The following is a 12,262-nucleotide window of genomic DNA, read 5'->3' on the forward strand; positions in this document are numbered from 1 at the left end:
AGTCAATTTGGGGAGGGTGAAGTCAAGTTACTGCATTTGTTTGATAAAGAAACATCTTTATGACATGTCTAAATAAATGTCTTCTTCGCAGGAGTAATGTGTTACAAAATACCAATATCCAAAATTCAGCATTTGTGTCTCCAAAGATAAGCAATGGAAAGGCTGGTGAGAAGCTGAGCTGTGTAGAAACACAGGACAATTGTAACTCAGTTGGTCAGGAAAGCACCTGTTGCAAACCACCCATCAGGCAGGACCCTGATTCATCTGTTTCAAACAAACAGCGACAGGCTATCATTATTGCAGATTCCCCAAGCCCACCAGTCAGTGTGATCACCATCAGCAGTGACACGGATGAAGATGATGTGGCACAAAGGCATTCATTTGCAGAGTAAGTAGTAGCTTTGGGCTTATTTTAACTCCCCTTTTCCTCAGGGTTGTGCTGGAGAGTTGGTGTTTTGGTGATAGTAAGAGGAGCTTCCTAACTATACAGCGCCAGTACATTCACTTGAATCAGCTTAAATCACTTGGAACACGGCTGCCACTTCTAGGCGGCAGGTTGTTACACCTCTTTGAGTTTCACAGCTTTCAGTCTTGGTAGTATAGCTTAGCACACAGTTGGCACTAAATCAATGCAGCTAGAAGTTTAGCGATGTTTAGCGAGAAGTGTGCAGGATGAATGTTTTATTTATGTATGTATGTATGTTTGCATTTCAGATGTAAAGGGAGCCTAGATTGTGAAGCTTGCCAGAGTACGCTAAATATTGACCGTGTGTGTTCATTAAGCAGTCCTGACAGCACTTTGAGCTCTAGTTCTTCTGGACAGTCAAGTCCATCCCCTTGCAAAAGACCCAACAGGTAAGAAATGTACATAACTGGGTTTGATGTTCCTGTGTGGCAATAAGACCTCAGAGTCCCATTTCTAAAACCTATTTCTGGAAGCATTCTTAAGCATAGTGTAATGTTTTGATCATACCTGCCTCAACAGAGGTTTCTCTCTGTATATGTGACAATGCTTCTGTGCTGGATTTTTTGGAACAAGGGTTAGGGTAATAAAGCTTCCTGAAGGAAAAGCCTTAGTATGCTGGATATTGCCTGTCACTGTTAGCCTTCTGTAAAGTCTTGATAATTCTGTTAACATAACTGTTTGGATAGATATATGTATTATTTGAGTATGTGGAGGAATCATTTCCTATCAAATATCTGTTAAGTGATTTTACAGTAAAAATAAAACCATTCCATATGTAAAAACAATTACAAATCCAATACAGAGATTGTCACTTAAAAGGCTTGTTTAAAAGGGAAGGTCTTCCATAGGCAGTGGGGGGGGGGGAACCATAGAGATGGAGTCTTCCTGATATGTAATGATTGGTTATGCCAATCATATCGTTTCTGAAGATAGAAAATAATGAATCTTAAAGATAACGGTCAGCAGCACCTTTCTATTATTGTACGCCCAACTGGTTCTCTGGTTTTCTCGGAATCTAATGGTGATAGCTCAGTTGCATCACTAGTTCTTGGATATAAATTTAAATCCATTGTTGAGTTAAATAATTAAGTATTGCAGAGCGAACTCAAACGAGCAGCTCTGTGCAGTTGTGAAAATCATGGATTTGTGATCATTTTAAAGATCCTTTATAAAATTACCTTGCTGCCCTGACAACGATTGCCATGACAACTATGCAACCCTAATTAAAAAGATGAAAGGAATTGCTAGGGCTGAGCCAGATGTCCTCCAGTGAATATTTTTGACATGCAAAAGGGGCTTCACCACCTCCAATTGTTAGATTAAAGAGTCCCCCCAAGCTTACATTTTTAAACTTGGTTTGTAGTCCTAATCAGCTACAGAATTGGTGTCACTTTTTATTTGAAAGATAACCCTTTCCTACCTAGCAGCAGTGACATAGATATGCAGCTATTCAGATTTGGCTACATGACATCACTTAGGGTAAATGAAGTTAATTTAGCTTTAGAGTGATGTTACAGTCACTAGAATGGATAATAAATGGCAATGAAGTTGCAGCTTCATTGGGGTCTGCAACAGGGTTGCTGCCATCTGAATGATGGTAGGTGGAATATACATGGACACTACCTGTGTTTTGGTTGGGGGCATCTACTTCCCTTCCTCTAGGTGTGGTCTGCTGGCAGAATTAAAGTCTTTTCTGGTGTGAGTGCCACCAGAAATCGACCAGCAGTCAGATTGGTGGATCAGGGCTGACATTTATTTTACTGTTAGTTTATTTCATTTCAAAACATTTATAGGCTGAATTTAGGAGTAAAACTCTCAAGGTGGCTTCAATAATTATGGAGTAAAATATCAACAGTACTTTCCAAACACCAAACAATACTCAATCTAGCAGTATGAAAAACCCAGCCCCCCAAAAGAAACCTTAACTGTAACCAAAACCATCAGCAACAAGAGAAAACAATAAACAAAACTAAATACACATTCTATCTGCTCTTTCGTCATAAAAACTTAGAAGTTGCTTAAACCAGTGACTAGTGAAAAGTGGTCTTGGGGAGAGTGAATTGGGATAAGAGTGCAGCATCTCCATTCATAAGTACTGGTTGATTTCTTGGGGAAAGGTACATTTTATGTACAGATCTGAAGCTCCTTGGTTTTTTGAAGATGTCCACACTTTCCCTAGTAGTTTGTTTATAGAATGAAACCTGGGTTGATTTTGGAAAGCTGGAAGTTTAGAGTCAAGAACTTCAGCTCTCCTGTTTAAACTTAATTTTTCCTGTTTTTATTTTGTTTTGTTTTTGGATGTTTGCTGCAAAAGGAATGAATGTGATGTACCCTTCATAATGGTGCTTTACTTTCTTTCTGTAGTATGTCAGATGATGAACAAGAAAGTGACACTGTGGATGGTTCTCCCAGTTCAGAGTCTTCAGGCCACGACAGTCCATTCCTAGAAAATAGTTTTGCAGAAGACACCAATGAAAACCCAGAAACAAGAACCTCAGCTAACTTGGAAGCCAAACCAGCTGTCTGTACTGTGGTGGTGCCACCAATGAGGATAGAGAACAGGTTAAATGCAGATGAGCAAATTACAAATGCAGGTAATTGGTGCTTATGTGTTTTCTGTGCTGGCCACGTTTTGTTCAATGTAGATTACATGAATGGGGGACCACCTGGGTAACAGATCATTTCCTGTCTCTTCTCCTGTATCCTCAAAAACCCTCTCTGTGGGGGGGGGGACTCCGGAGAGGTTTTTGGGGGTGCACTTCCCCCCTGAACCAATAATAATATGGGATGTGTGTGGTTTGTTATCTTCTCCCTTGAATGTTCTAATGTTTTACAGTTTTAATGTTTACCATTAAGATGAATAAAGTGAAAACATTAGAAGCAACCCTGATGTATCCTATGTTGATCTTTTCATATTTTGCTAGTTACCACCTGTCAACCACTGGTAAAACGCCGATCTGCCCGTATAAAAACAAACCATCCTTCTGGCTTGGGCAATCGTCAACGAAAATTGATATCAGCATTCCATCAGCAGCACTCAAACCTCAGTCAGGTATGTATGTAAATATTGCAATGTAGAGATATTTAGTTCAGATATTTTAATGTTGAAATCTACTGCACACACATGACTCAAACCCATCCCCACTACTTCATCTATCTTTCATTCTGACCTTTGTTAACTATAATTTTAATCAAATTAACCAAAGAGAAACTTTTAGACTGGTTGAGATATCAGGTAGAGACAATTAACATGCAGTATGCTGGGCTTCCTTGAAGTCTAAATAGCAACTGCAGTGCACACATAGTTTGATATCCCAGTTCCTGATGATGGAGTAGACCACTACAAACATATGACATAAATCTTCCAGAGTCTGCATTTGACACTCTATTTCTTTTCTAGCGTAACACAAGATTCTGGTTTGGACATAAAGCTCTAAATGGCTTTGAACCTACCTATCTAAGGGGCTGCCACTCTTCTGTAGATGCTTTCCTGAGGATACCTTTTACACACCAGATAATACTGAGGACTAGTACAGTGGTATTTTCTGTGAATGTTGCGAGTGGTTAAGCATACAGCAAGAAATTGTATCTACACCTACATTTTGGGCGATATTCTGTGAATGAGTCCTGTCAGTGCAAGCATTTCACAATGGGATTCCCTCCCTTCTCTGCCTGTGTAGGCCCATGTCCTCACCGAGTCTGTTCCAGAGAGCTGGAAACAGATTTGGTGGGTGGGAGGAGAGGGCTATAACTTCCCATTTCCCAAGCAGAAATGTTTGCGCCGACAGAACGTTTTCCTTAGTGCTTTCTTTGATTCCATCCATTGTGTTCAAGTCTGAGAGCTCCTTCAAAAAGTTGTGTAGGAGCTGCTCCTTCATAGTTATAATGTTTTTTTCTTAAACAAGAAAGAGGCTTTAAACAAAGCCATTGAGAAAAGTTAATTTAATTCAAATACTGGCTCTGGCAATACCTTGAAAGGCCGCAGTATATGTGACATGACCACAACGGCATGGATAAGTGGGACTTGTGTGATTTGCCCTACTTGCGTAGTTGTGGTATTTACATTGGGACATACAAACATGCATACACATATACCATAGTTGTGTAGGAGAACACACACACAAATAGTATGGTTCATTTGAATGTGAAAGTGGGCCAAAGTCTAAGTGTTACCCATTAAGTTTTGTTTTGTTTAAGCATATTTGCTGGTGCTTTGGATCAGTGTGGATCTGGTTTATTCATGCATTCATTTGTGTTTTGTGCTACAAAATTTGTGACTTATGTGTGCTTGTTTTCAACTCATAGATAAGTTTTCTAGAAGTCTCATGACTGTATTGAGAAGCATAACTTATAAATTGGTTATTCATATATTCATGAGTTCGTAGATTCCTTTGAAAAAATCTAGTTAAAATTCTCTCATTGTATTTCCATATATAGGTGTGCACAATATCATTTGTGATGTTACATATAGATTGGTTTTAAGGGGCAGGATTCAAGAGAGAAACTTCAAAACTAATATAGTCAAATTTACCTGAAGGTATTCTGAACTTCCTCTCCTATTGCATCACATATCCAGTGTCAGATAATGCGATCAATAATTCATATAAAAAGCTTTGAGCTTCTTAATTCATAATGCCATACATCATAGTCTGTAAATTGTTCTTATAATAGGGGACATTAACTGTTGGCTCTCAATCCGTTCACATGAGAGGTCTTGTCTAATTCCCAGTTGCCAGAACTATTTTGTTTTCCACTTTCCACCAGTCCCAACATTATAAAATGGGGTGGAACAGAAGATAGGCTGTTCTTCCTGTCACAGTATGAGGATTTTGGGGTCACCAGGTTCAGAATAGGAGAAAAAACACGACTGCACACAATGGATTTGGATTTGCAAATGAAAGAGCTCCTTCCATTCACAGGCAGAACTGTGATTTAGTGGAGGCTTCTGTTGGGGGGGGGGGAGAAGAAGGGAAGCAATTTTCCAATTTCTCCTTCCCCTGGAGCCTTCAGTGCCGCCTCTCACATGGTTCCAGAGGGTCCTCCAACTCTCTAGGATAGCTTTTCAGAGGGCTGTAGAGGGACAGACATAAGTAAAAATTGCCTGCTCCCCCCTTCAGTGGGAATATTCTATGATCAAAGTTTCACTTAGAGAAACTCTGGATCCAGGTCAACAAATATTAAAATTAGGAGCTGTAATTGCTGCAATACGTGTTGACCAACACTAATTTGCATGGCTTTAAAAAGGAATGGACAAATTCAAGGTGGATAATTCCATCAGGCTATTCCAATCCTAACTAGATGGAAACTCTATATTCAAAGATGATACACCTCTGAGTACCAGATGGTGGGGACAAACGGAGGATGCTTTTTCTCATGCCTTGCTTCTAATATTCTCAGAAGCATCTAGCCCAGGTGTCTTCAAGCTTTTCAGACCCACGACCCACTTCCAACCCAAACATGCATTTGGGGACCCATCACTTAACCTTTTACCATATATTTGCATGGTGATAGCGCTCCTGTTGTGTGACCCACCTTGGGTCAGGCTGTGACCCACAAGTATGGGGTTGAAGACCACTGATCTAGCTGACCATTTAGGGGAACAAAATTCCAAACGAGACGACCCCTTGGTTTGATCCAGCAGCGTAGTTCTTATGATTGTGGGGTGGTGGGCATATATGACCACAAGGAGGTGGAGGAAGCCCATCCCCAAAGATGTTTCAGGCAGCGCTGGTGGAAACAGAAGAAAGATTGTTTAGATGTGATAGCTGTCCACTTTGGAGACTGGGGAATATTGTATTTACTGCTTGAAATTAACTGCAGTTTCTCTTGAGACAGGTTCAACACTTTGGATCTGGGTCTCAGGAGTGGAATGGAAACTGTGGTCATTGGAGACAGCAGGCTTATATCCCAGCTAATGTTGCCAGTCATGCATTCTCCCTTCAACATGGAAGTCCCACTCATACCTCAGTCCATGCACATTTGGCCGGAAGTACACATCTTGGAGGACAGCCTGCTATTCTGCCGTATCCATCATCTGCGCCCCTCACTACTGCTGCTCCCGTTGCCCACATCCTAGCCTCACCATGTACCTCAAGACCGATCTTACAGCATCCCACTTACAGTATCTCTCATCACGGTGGCCTAGTTCACCAGGTCCCAGTGGGCATAAATCCCCGACTGCTACCTTCCCCAACCATCCACCAGACTCAGTACAAACCAATTTTCCCACCACATTCTTACATTGCATCACCTGCTTACACAGGATTTCCATTGAGTCCAACGAAACTCAGCCAGTATCCATTTATGTGAGAACTCAAGTACGCTGACAGAGCTCAGTGATACATACATGTGATTTGAGAGGAAAACATGGTATTTAATAAATATTAGCCATGGCACAACAAAAAGATATTTTTTTTAATCATGTTAGACTTGGGTGCAATTTAAACAACCTTGAGCTTTAACTCACTTTTAATGTGTTTTTGCACATTTGGTATAAATTTGTCTTTAGTCATGTTATCTTCTTATAGAGTAACTCCAGACAGGTGACTTATGGGAGCAGAAATCCAGTTTTGCTCCTACTATTTTTTATAAAATTGCCTTCTAACTAGTGCGAGACACGTCTACATTTGGGAAGCCATTGAGTGTACAGATTTAGAGCAACAGATGCACATGTGTCATCAGTATCATGTATGAGTAACTTGTTTGTATTATGTATCTTGGTGTTCAGTGTCGAGTCACTTATCTAAAAAAGGTTGAGCTGTTCTTCACATTGCATGTGTCCTTTGCATGGGCAAAAACAAAGTTGCCTAGAAATTTGCTCTTAAATGTTGGTGTCCTAATAATCTCAGCTGCATTGTAAACTGTTCCCACACATAGTGCCTTAAATATTTGAGGTTGTTAATGTTACTATATTATAAATGTTGAGGACTGCAGCACTTAACATTCAGTTTTGCTGATTATTTCATAGAGTTATGCGCTCTCTCTCTTTCTTTTTTTATTTGTGCGTGGTATGATTTTAGTATAGGTTGTGATTTCTTTATCTAGGGGACAGCATGTTTTGCTGTAGCTGAATTCTGCTGTCTGATATTTCCCCCCGAATGATCAGCTTCACGGAAAGCATTTTGTAGTTCATAGGAAAAGTTGATTCAGTAGCTGTTGAATTAAAAAAATGGTGTTTTATACTGTTCAGTGGAACTGCAATACAATCTAAGTAGTTTATTTTCAAAGTGTTTAAGTCCAACTGGATTTTAATAACCTGTTAGAGGTGCAGTAGGCATGACTTGGCTAGATTATGAAAGAAAAAAGCAAAATGCTCATTGATTCATGCTGTGGTTTCATCTTAGCTTGAGCAAACCATGCAGTATTTAATAAATAGTAGCAGAATATTTACTATTGAAGCTTGAAAAGGTGTGAGTACTTTGTGTGCAATTTTTCATTTATGCATGGGAGAGATTTTAGCCTTTTTACATTCTAGTATTTGTTCTAGCCTTTTTTGGGGGTGGGGGTATTTTCTTATTTAATACATTCCGTCAGGGACAACAAATTACATGCATTTTCCCCTCTAGGAAGTGCATCATTTCTGTGTGTGTGTGTGTGTTTTTGTTCTTGTTCAAATAAGATTGCTTTTGCAGCACCAAAGACTTAATCATCCATTTCCTATTAAAAGGTAGCTACTTTTTTCATAGACCTCAAGTGTAGTGATAGGGATGGGTTTTAAAAGGAGGGTATTAAAGTGAGGTTGTGTTTTAGCTTATGAGGCAAGTAATAAATTGTATCATCTATCTTGAATGTATCATAGATAAGCTGCTATATAATGATTGCCACTTCAGATAGCTGTGAAATTAGGTGATTTAACTAGTTCTTACCCTTCTAATTTCTGTATAAGTCTAATGACATGAAATGGAAGTATGGGGTTGATTTTGTTTTTGTTTGCTTTCATGTTTGGAGTGTTGTAACTACTATATTGTAAATGATGGAAGACAATTGCGTATGTTATTTTGGGGTGTGTTATTTGCATCAGTATTTTATCTCCATTAACTATCATTGCATATAAATGGGTGTATCCATGTAATTTAATTTGTATTTGTTCATATTGACATTGTGTAGACACTTAAGAAAACTATCTTGGTGGCTTGACTTAACTTTTTTTTTTATAAACAAAGATTCTGGAATACAGTTATTGCAGCATAGACTGGAATAGGAGTGCAAAGGGTTTCTCTCAAGCACAATCCTAGGCATGTTTACTTAAAAGTAATTCCCACAGAGTTCAGTGGGCATTACTTCTAGGAAAGTGTGAGGATTGCAGCCTCAGCAGTCTAACAGCTGATAGAGTTTTTCTTTGTTCCATTAACACAAGCAGTGTTTTATTTAATGAATGTCTAAGTGGAAAAAATGTGCCTACATTTGATTTACTTTTCAGGACTGAAATACAGCAGTATTAGTTGACAAAAACCAAAACCAGCAGTACATTTTAACGGCTGAATATGGAAATAAACCCTAACCCTTTCTCACAACTCTTAGGCCACAGTCAGAGAGCTGCAGCTTTGCATGACCAGGTGGGGCTTTTAAAAAAAGCGCCCTGTGTCATGTACCCCCCCCCAAAAAAAAATCACTTCTGAAAGTTGGAAAAGCTTAAAACCCAGCTTTGTGATAATGGCATGGGAGAGTTGCTGTTCAGATGAAAAGAGTGACAAGTCCCACTGAGTGCAGACATGCCCTAAAGGAGTATTCTGGGTTTTTTCATAAACAGTTTTATGTGTTTTGTAGAAATACAAATGTGTCTCTATCAAATAAAGACAAGAATAACGTGTTCTAATTTGAAACCTTTTCAGCATATATTGAAGCAGATGGAATCAAGAAAATAATCAAGCAGATTTTGTCATGTTCCTTAATGTTTATGGTTCAGTAAATTCCTTTTTTCTGTTAACTCCTTGGTGTTGAGAATGGCATTTCTTGGTGCTTATCTCCATTGCTGGCAGTGGACGCATCAGGAGCCATGAGCACCAGAAGTTAGCTTACTTTTTCTATAATTGTCACCAAATAAAAATAAAAATAAAAATGTATTCTCTTAATTTACTTGGACCTGTCTTGCTCTGTAGAGTATTTACTATGTTTTAAATTGTGTTTGGGATACAAAGCTAATGTACTTGATACATTACACCATGTCAAACATAGAACTGCTTCTAAGAGTAATACCCCAAAGGTAGCCTCTGACTCCTAGCATATTGCAAAAGAGCAAATATTTTTTACTTTTCAGAAGTGATAAATTAAGTTCTGCCACAATCAGCACTGAGCATAATGTGCTACTCAACAACCAGTTCTGCAATGAGCATTGCAGTGAAGGACTAGATCTTCTGCCCTCTCTCAGGCTATACTCTGCAGTTGCACAGCAAAACAGTTCTGTTGACTTTGGTTGCAGCGGAATAATTTAGCTGTGGGATAACCTACTTATGGTTGCTGTGGCTTTAGGAGGGCTAAGAGTCTGTCCAGACAAAAAATTGGTGTGAATCTATGGTCAAAGTAATCCCATATATACATCTTATTCTTCTGATGCCTTTTAAATAAAACACTGCACGATAACAAAATTGCATACGATTTTTAATTTGGAAATTTAATTTTTATATGAATCCCTTGTATTCGGTTTTTAACTTTAATTCAGGGTGTGTTATTGATCAAATATACTACTGTATTAACTAATTATTTTATTTTTAATTTTCAAATATTCTGTATTTACAGCTAATTTTAACTTGGTTTGTGTTCGGTAAATGCTAAAATCACACTGCAAGCTGTAGAAAGATTTGTTTTAGAACTAATATAGATTTGGTTACTAAGTTTGAACTGTTACAGTTTAACAATTATTTGTAGACTTGTGGCTTTTTTGTTCTTGATTTCTGTGCTACACTAGTTTGCCATGTAGCAATTGCACTGTGCAATATTACAATAAGAGGACTGGGAAAATTTTTATGGATGTAATGTTTCCTACAGTTTGCGATAGTATTTCTCTCTAGTTCTCAGTGATTTAAATGTGACCAAGCCTTCTGTACTTTGTCACAAAAAGCGGGTTTTCCAGGTGACTATTTTGGTGAGTGTCAAAATAAGAATTTATGGTGTATTACTGTCGAGATTCACTTTGAATTAAAATATATATTGCAGCAAATGGAACTTGTCGGCTTTTATTTTTATTAAAGTAGATTGAGATAACTGAAAAGCTTTTCAATCTTTTCTCTAACTCTCAAGGGCTCATTTATATAAATTTCCAGTTTCACAGGATTCAGGCCACCAGCTTTATCTTAGTGATGTGATTTCCCCCCAAATAGTTTGACTGAAGTGATCTTCAAGAACATTTGAGCTTCCATTTTTGGCCAGTCAACAGAAAATGTAACTATTGGAACACATGGTGGTTTTGGACTTCATTGAAAATTGCAGCTTTTCTGACATGTAGTTCCTCTGAGATGCCAGTGGAATGGTGATGGTACAAGTTGCCAAATGGTGGGGAAAGCATTCGTCTTAAGGATGTATTGAGACATGATGCTCCAGTAGTTTATTATTTATTTCCATTGGCAATGGAATACATGTGATCTGTGTTAGAAGAGCAGACAGTCTGATGTGGAATTGATAGAAAAGAACATCTGCTCATGTCAGTCCCATGGAGAGAATCATTGTGCTAAAAACCACAAAGTTTATTCGTAAAGCAGTTACACTTTTTTTTTGCCAAAGCTCCTAATTTTGATGAAGGATGATGAAAACATCAGGAGTGGGAGAAAGAATAGCCAGTTCCTATTTCTATTAAGGCTGCTGTGAATGTTACATTATAATTATACCTTGTGGTGCCAACTGCATTTTAGTTCTAGGTAGCTGAAAGCCTACCTCACAAGGGAATGGTTAGTGAGAAATGGGCAGGCAGTAACAATAGCCTATCCCCAGTATAACGTGGAAGCAAAGTGAAACTGCCATGGAAGCTGAAGAAGAGAAGAAGAGTTTGGATTTGATATCCCGCTTTATCACCCCCCTTTAGGAGCCTCAAAGCGGCTAACATTCTCCTTTTCCTTCCTCCCCCACAACAAACACTCTGTGAGGTGAGTGGGGCTGAGAGACTTCAGAGAAGTGTGACTAGCCCAAGGTCACCCAGCAGCTGCATGTGGAGGAGCGGAGACGCGAACCCGGTTCCCCAGATTATGAGTCCACTGCTCTTAACCACTACACCACACTGGAATATAATAGTTTCCTTAGGGCAAATTTCCCCATCCCCAACGACATGGACATAGATGAAGAAAAGATCTCCAAGAGATGAAGCAATTGATGTGCAGAATGTAATAGGAGATCTCTTGCCAATCCTTGTGCTATTTCCAGGTAGTAGCAAGTTATTGATCAGAGGTCAGCAAACTTCAGCAGGGGGCCTGTCCCTCAGACCTTGTGTAGGGCTGGACTATATTTTGGAAAAAAATAATAATGAACGAATTCCTATTCCCCACAAATAACCCAGAGAAGCATTTCAAATAAAAGGACACATTCTACTCATGTAAAAACACCAGGCAGGCCTCACGAATAACCCGGAGATGCATTTTAAATCAAAGGACATATTTTACTCATGTAAAAACACGCTGATTCCTGGACCATCAGCAGGTCGGATTGAGAAGGCGATTGGGCTGCATCCGGCCCCCAGGCCTTAGTTTGCCTACCCATGCTATTGATGCTAATTATGCTTTTGGACAAGACATTTCCCCCCAGTAAGTTTCCTTTTATTGAGGTTGGTATGTGCTTTGAACAGAAAAGCATAGCAAAGATGTTGGGACCTGA

At 39.1% G+C, this 12,262-nt stretch overlaps 1 protein-coding gene and 1 long non-coding RNA gene across 9 annotated transcripts in view; one reads left to right on the forward strand and one right to left on the reverse strand.

Moving 5' to 3' along the window:
• HIPK3 (homeodomain interacting protein kinase 3) overlaps positions 1 to 10,622 on the forward strand; it is a 64,717-nt gene extending 54,095 nt beyond the window's left edge. For 4 of the 8 annotated variants that reach the window (XM_083462470.1, XM_083462468.1, XM_083462471.1 and 1 more), the window contains exons 12-17: positions 92 to 388; positions 715 to 855; positions 2,831 to 3,060; positions 3,391 to 3,518; positions 3,867 to 4,004; positions 6,302 to 10,622. In XM_083462470.1, the coding sequence (XP_083318596.1) occupies positions 92 to 388; positions 715 to 855; positions 2,831 to 3,060; positions 3,391 to 3,518; positions 3,867 to 4,004; positions 6,302 to 6,775 (1,408 nt within the window). In that variant the 3' untranslated portion in view covers positions 6,776 to 10,622. The remainder of the gene's footprint in view (positions 1 to 91; positions 389 to 714; positions 856 to 2,830; positions 3,061 to 3,390; positions 3,519 to 3,866; positions 4,005 to 6,301) is intronic. The other 4 variants (XM_083462474.1, XM_083462472.1, XM_083462475.1 and 1 more) reach the window with 1 other exon arrangement.
• On the reverse strand, positions 8,063 to 11,809 carry LOC310689231. The gene is made up of 2 exons (XR_014517413.1): positions 11,672 to 11,809; positions 8,063 to 11,424 (listed from the first exon to the last, which is right to left on the reverse strand). It is a non-coding gene; the product is annotated as an uncharacterized lncRNA (long non-coding RNA).
• Between the last annotated feature and the right edge of the window lie 453 nt (positions 11,810 to 12,262).

The sequence above is a fragment of the Podarcis liolepis genome (genome assembly GCF_965112155.1).
Source record: "Podarcis liolepis genome assembly, chromosome: 1".
NCBI lineage: Eukaryota > Metazoa > Chordata > Lepidosauria > Squamata > Lacertidae > Podarcis > Podarcis liolepis.